Here is a 7,059-nt window from a genome sequence, read left to right as displayed (position 1 = left end):
ACGTAGAACTGACTGATTTTTCAAAATTAAATATACATATGAATTAAATTTGTTTACTGTAAATGGTAAAACAAAATAAATAAAGTAACTTCAATTAAAAGGGAAAATCAGCATGATATACTTCAATAATAAATTTACTGAGATAGAAGAATTCCGTTTAAGAACAAAACAAAGGATTAATCAGAATGCCTTATAGTGGTGAAATTAATTACATTTTATTTAATATAGTAATTAATAAAAATTAAAAATTAAAATATAAGAGCCTAGAATTGTGATTCTAAACCTCAAGTCTCTCAAATACCAGCAACTGCCTAACCAATCGACGTTTCGATGGCAGATCCCTCAGTGACAGTTAAACATATGTTTGCATGGTTTGATATTTATTGCAATTTTGGAAATAAACCTTACAATGCACTGTGTTATTTTTTTTTTATCGGTGTTATAATTATTCACAATTTGCAATGATTATGTATTCAAAAAATAAATCTGTACCGTTACAACTTTACTTTGTAAGGGAGTTACTATACAAACGATTGTGCAAGGAGCTAATTATGTCAGAATCACGATAGTCAGATTTTTCCCCAATTAAAGGTACCCAATTTTTGATTATTATTATTATTGTCTATTGTTCGACTGATGCTGTGTAGTAGCAACTCAACACAGTTGAGCAATCGCTTGCAATTTTTTCGAGTTTCTCCTATATTTGTTAATATTTAATTTAGTTTAATTTTATTTCAGTACTGATAATTATTAAATTATAGTTCTAAAAATATAACAATATTTGTTTCGGCTAACCAATCCTTCCCCTTTGAATGGAATTCGTATATGTCAAACTATTGAATGAACAAACTCCAGCTGTGGCTGATCGTGTGCGATTCTGCAACGTTTTGGGTATGTGGGGTTGGTCAGTTTTAATTTTAAAAGTTCCTCCTGTGTTTATCACATCACACCACATTTGTTCCTGTCTGAAATTTGTACATCACATGTATTTTCCCACTTTTTGTTGCAATATTCGGGCCTCCACTCGTTTCGATTTGTTCGTCGGTTCTTTGTTCCACTGTGAGAAGTATCTTATAGGATTTTCCTCTTCTGAGTGGATTTCTCTCTACAGGCTATACTCAAGTCTTTTTTTATAACATACTCACTTGTTTCTTTACCGTGGCCCTCGTTTCAACATCTGTTTCCTTCAATTATAAACTATTATATCGCACTAGTATTTCTAAAGTGACACAACTCAAAAATCGGTGTTTCTGAGTTATGACTATGAAAGAAATTGGTAAATATATCTTTATGAATCATCAAAACTGTATCAACCTAGCTTCAGAGCTTGTCCGCCAGAGCGCACTTGAGTCACTCTTACTGCCTTAATGCTATTCCCCCTCCATAGGCAAGAGTGTCACATTGTCAGTTGTCTTGAATTTTGAGTTGTGTCACTTTAGAAATATTAGTGCGATATTTTAAACGAGAAGATGGTTGGGGGTACGTTCAAAATGAAACACAAATAAGTTTATGTAACTTATTTAATTGTGCCAACGTTTCGGCTAGAGTTTCTAGCCTTCATCCATCTCCTCCTCGTGCAAGTAATCCACGGTCAACTATCTCTCATAATTATTATATTTTGAATATTCGGATTATAACACAAAGTTAGTAATTCAAAAAATCAGCAACTCTAATATTTAAGCTGTTATAGGCGAAACATCTTTTGTAGAATCTGGAAGGGACCTTCCATAATTAGATAATGATAATTAAGAATGTGTGTTGGATTGTATGATAATATTATAATTAAATAATGTTAAAGTTATAATCATATTGTTAAGGTTTTTGTACAATAATACAGGGGCATTAGTTTTTCCGAGGACTTCCTTGAGGAAAGAGACGATTCTCAATGAAGAACAGTTTAATCTCAAAAATACCCAGGAGGAAACTCCGAATAATTGTAAGATTTGTCATAAATTTTTATACTTACATTTTTAATAATAAATTCTTTAGACTAAAAGAGAGATACAAAGGAATTTAAAAAAATTAAAAATAATTGATCACTAGATAACTTATAATATTAATATATTCCTTAAAAAAATTGTAGATGGTAGTATTTCTGGTATATAGGAGCGTCATGGATAGAGTTAGTTCAGAGACTACTACATACAGAAAAAGATTCTTGATTCTTATGGATGGAATTATTTTTTATTTTTTTATTTTTTTTTTTTAACATAATATTTGCACATATTGAATTGAGCTCTGGGGCTCTTCCAAACCATCAAATTCCTCCCCCATCCAATCCTTACAATCCAAAATCATCGCTGCTCCTTATTACAAATAAACTCATTAACAAAGACCTTAACTTCCCATTCGTTGCAGATTTGGCCCAAAACAGATATGCGTCTTTTCATTCCAAACTCCTTACCCATCCTAACCCATTAATTCTTAATCTTTCATCCTTAACAATCCCTGATAATCCTCCGAGTCCTCTGAAAAGAAGATGGCTCCGTGGTTCCATAACCTTCTAATTTAAATTAATGCTTCAAGTACCACCAATGGGTGGTTCCTTCCCAAGATTTTTAACTGTATATGAAACATACAATATATTTACCTATTGTATTTATTATTTGTACAGTTGTAAATCACATTAAATAAATTAAAAAAAATCAACATCAATATCATTCTTAATTGTTTATTATTCTTGTTCTGAGAGAAACTGGGATCCTCTTTTTGCTTTCCTCCACCTCTTCTTGTTCTGGATATTTGCCAAATTTCTAATCCCAATCCATTTCAGGATAACTTCTACTTTATCCAGCCACCTCAGGGATGGTTATCCGTTACCATGAAAAAAAAAAACATGTTTTTTAACTGAGCCAAGTTAGGTTTTTGGCATAAATAAGGCAGATATCCTCACCAATATGAGTTCTTCACTGGACCGTAGATCTCACGGAAAACCCTTCCCTCCCACGTAATCTGTATACTCTCTGAGGCCGTAGAACCCATGTCTCAAAACAATTGGCTAAAGGTTTTGTACCTTTCCCATGTATGATGCTTGATACTGCAAGAAGGGGCTCTATAATTTAGTTTGTTTCATATAAGAAACAACCATATTTATGATGTATAATACATCAAGAGTAATTAAGGGGTTTAATTTTTTTCAGGGATAATAAAACATCATTTATGATAATGTAATTAAATATAGTTATAAAAAAATACGTTAGTTAAAAAAATGCCCGCTAAAGAAGACTGTGTTTAATTTTTAATTGTGATATTTTCAGGCAATGAAGAGTTTGATATGGATATTTCTCTCACTGGCAGCGTTCGCGCTTGCTGAAACCATCATCATAGAAAACGACGTCGAGTTGGAGTCTTATAAAGATGAGTAAGTTGTTAATTAAATAATCATCATGCATTAATTATACACTTTAAACAATAATTCTATTTAAAATAATGTACTCTATTTATTTAAACATATGTACATTAGTAAATCGTGAATTATAGTGATATTTTAACATTGATAATTTTATGATGATGTATTTTTTATATAAAGTTTTATATTTTATAATATTTATATAATATCGTAATTACTTTTTAGATAAACATCCATAAAAACGGAGTTTATATTTGGCAATATTTAACGATGCACTAATTAATAATGAAAATTAATTTGTAAAGAGCTTGTACTAAATTTTTTTTAGTATGTTCCTCCATCAGACATATTTGTAAGCCCTGAAAAATTCATTTATACGCTTTTCTGTGAAAATTAACTATTATTTCAATGAAATTTAATCTGTAAATTAAAATAAATATAAAGTTTGTAATATATATTTTTATTGGCAAGGGGAAAATTCTGGTAGATCAATTTTATTCTCACTTTTCTCTCCTGATACTTCTGTTACAAGAGGTATTTTCTCAAGTTTATGTTGCATTACCGTCTTGACTTAGACGCTTCTATAATAGGTGACCAGAGTTGTACAAAAAGTATTTACTTACCAATTACTGTAATTAGAAACGGGAGAAAAATGCAATAAAATTTACAAATAATTGTAATTGTAATTACTTGTGGACCTCCCAATTACTATGACAAGCTGAGTCAAAGTAATTGTAATTACCAATCACGTTCTTATGTAATTTTAATAGTTGTTTCTAAAATTCCAAGTAATTTTAATACAATAACAAGTAATTGTAATATTACTAAAATTTTAATTGTAATATTGCAAATATTCAACAACGAAACGGTAAAAATATTTTTTAGAATGAGTCCAAAGTATAAAAATGATATCCAGTTTAAGATTGTGCGCTAGCGTATAAATTATTAATATATCATGGTTTTAATATATGCGTTAAATTACATGTAATTGTAATTGCAATTTCTAAGAGTCAAGAAGTAATTTTAATTGTAAATATAATTGCAATTACTTAGTACCAAGAAGTAATTTTAATTGAGAACGCTAACTACAATTACTGTAATTGTTCTTCAAAAACATCAGTAATGTTTTATGTTTTGGACCATTTAACGGTTATCGTATTGTAATTGTTGTGTAACTGAAACATGTAATTAAATTACTGATGTAATGATTCCTAACTAACTCTGTACGTGACTATATTGGTCATTGTGACTGTGTGGTTATCATTTCATTGTTATTAATTATTTCATATTTAGGCATGATGCAACAGTTACGTTTCATATTTATGAATATTTATATGCCACTAAACATGAAACGAACTAATAAAAAAAGTTATATTAATAAAATAGAAATTAAGTAGTCTTATTTCAAAAAATAAAATAATGAACATCTAGTTTTAAAATGCAAGTAGTCTGTAATGTGCTCTTTTTATCTGTCTAAATAAATGTCGTATTCAAAATACAAAATATTATTGTACTATTTATAAACTTTTAATTTATCCCCATTAAAATATATTAAAGGTGTATGCTGTTATCCATTTAAGTATTAACATTATTTTCATAAAAAAAAAAATAAAATAACTTGAATTGTTGGCATACAACTAATAATGATTAACGCAGAACTAAAAAATGCATTTTCAATCGAAAATATATTTTTATTTAATTTTTCTTGTGTTAGATCTTTGATGTAAATTTTCGATGAAATTGCTCATTCCTCAGAGACAAAAATAATACTAACATGTTAAGGTTTGAAAATCGAATGGTTTAGCTAGTGTTTATTAAAAGAGAATTAGAAAGAAAAAGAAGTTTTTTTTCATCCTTATATGATTCGTTGATACTAAAACAGTGATACAGAATTTAAAAAAAACAATAAAAAAGATTAAAATTCTAAATTTGAGTTAGTTTATTGTTTGAATACTGAAAATCGAATTCACATTTATTTTATTAGTTGTTTAAAATAGTTAACTGAATAAAGATAATTTTTTTTTCTTTTTTCTTTTACACCACGTCGTCGGTGTAGTGCCAATGTGGCGTATCTTAAGTATCGGAGCGTTGTCTTTAACTTATGGCTGTAGATTAAAGGTGGCAGATAAATTTTTAATATTGATATAACTTAATTTAATATTTTTATTTAGTTATTTTTGATATTGTGAAGAGAATAGAAAACCACATACAATATTTTCCATTTTTTGTTGAATACGTGTGCAAGTCTGTATAGTCTGTTTATTTTTCTATATAAATTATTATTTTATATTTCCTATTTGAAATTTACTTTGTCAAAAATAAAATAATCCATAAAGACCTTACTTAATGTTCCATATGTAACCGATCTAGCCCGAACTATGGTTCATAAACACCCTAACCTATTAGTTTCTATCCTTGTTTCCTCTTCCATTCCTGACGATCCTCCGAGATTCCTGAAAAGAAGATGGCCACGAGACCTTCTAATGTAAACAAGTTATTAGAGTTCTTCCAATAGTTAGTTTCTCTACATGTCGGTATCATGGCATTATGATCTTTCATCAAATTTACCGAATGTATTATTATGCAAAACGATTATCCTGGAATCCTCACACAAGACTGAAAAACAGGAAACTGCACGAAGATTCCGACTATTACAGCACTTACTAGACAAACGGTCTAAACTTCCAACTCATTACAAAAGATTGATCTACATGACAATAATAAGGCCCATCTGGACATACGGAGTTGAGCTTTGGGGCTCCACTAAACCTTCGAATCCCTCTCGTATCCAATCTTTACAATCCAAAATCCTCAATGCTCCTTATTTTGTTACTAATAAAACCATCCATAAAGACCTAAACGTTCCTTATGTAACCGATCTAGCCCGAACCCGATATTATTCCTTCCATAATAAACTCCCTAACCACCCAAACCCACTCGTTTCTAACCTTGCTTCCTCTTCCATTCCTGGACATCCTCCGAGGCGCCTGAAAAGAAGATGGCCTCGTGACCTTATATTGTAAACTGTTTTTAGAGTTCTACTACTGGGTAGTTTCTCTACATCCTGTATCATATCATTATGTCATTATGATCAAATTTACTTGTTGTATTTTTTTATACAGTTGTAAATATCAATAAATAAATCAAATTATTATGCACAGTTGTAAATGTCAATAAAGATACAATAAAAAAAAGAAGTAATTTGAAATAAAATTAGCCCATTTTAAAATAAATTCTGCCTGATGTTCTTTAAAAAAATTAAGGCATGCTTTGATCTTGGAAGAAGTTAGATAATAATAGAATTTACTGAAGCCTTTTTTTTTTTATACATTTCTCCGGTCCATCCTCCGAAAAAGGTTACTTTTGACTTATAAGCGATTTACTATATCCGTCTAACATCTTATACAAATCAGGAAATATGTAAGAGTTTATTTATTTATTTTTTGGCCATACCAAATAACTTAACTTACGGTATTTCCATTCCATTCAATTTATTTTTTTTTTTTTTAACATTCTACATATTTACTTATTGTATTTATTATTTTCTACAGATGTAAATTACATTAAATAAATAAATTTAAAAAAAAATGTTATTGCTGAATACCATAAATATTTCGTGAAAAGATTGTTATGTATTTTTATTTACATATAAATTTAATATTAATCTTTCCGAATGAAAAATGAACAAAATAAAAGCTTATATAATTTTT

The 7,059-nt window shown here is 29.1% G+C and overlaps 1 protein-coding gene across 2 annotated transcripts in view; it reads left to right on the top strand.

Annotated features, from left to right (window-relative positions):
• The window catches only part of Hexo1 (Hexosaminidase 1), a 60,085-nt gene that overhangs the window by 40,002 nt on the left and 13,024 nt on the right, over nt 1-7,059 (top strand). The window contains exons 1-2 of one of the 2 annotated variants that reach the window (XM_014427089.2): nt 1,849-1,936; nt 3,258-3,361. In XM_014427089.2, the coding sequence (XP_014282575.1) occupies nt 1,886-1,936; nt 3,258-3,361 (155 nt within the window). In that variant the 5' untranslated portion in view covers nt 1,849-1,885. Of the gene's footprint in view, nt 1-1,848; nt 1,937-3,257; nt 3,362-7,059 lie in introns of those variants that run through there. The other variant, XM_014427090.2, reaches the window with a different exon arrangement.

The sequence above is a fragment of the Halyomorpha halys genome, unplaced genomic scaffold (assembly GCF_000696795.3).
Source record: "Halyomorpha halys isolate HHAL.00 unplaced genomic scaffold, Hhal_1.1 Scaffold621.1, whole genome shotgun sequence".
NCBI classification, from domain to species: domain Eukaryota; kingdom Metazoa; phylum Arthropoda; class Insecta; order Hemiptera; family Pentatomidae; genus Halyomorpha; species Halyomorpha halys.
The sequence above is the reverse complement of the archived record's forward strand: the minus strand, read 5'-3'. Positions and strand labels throughout refer to the sequence as shown.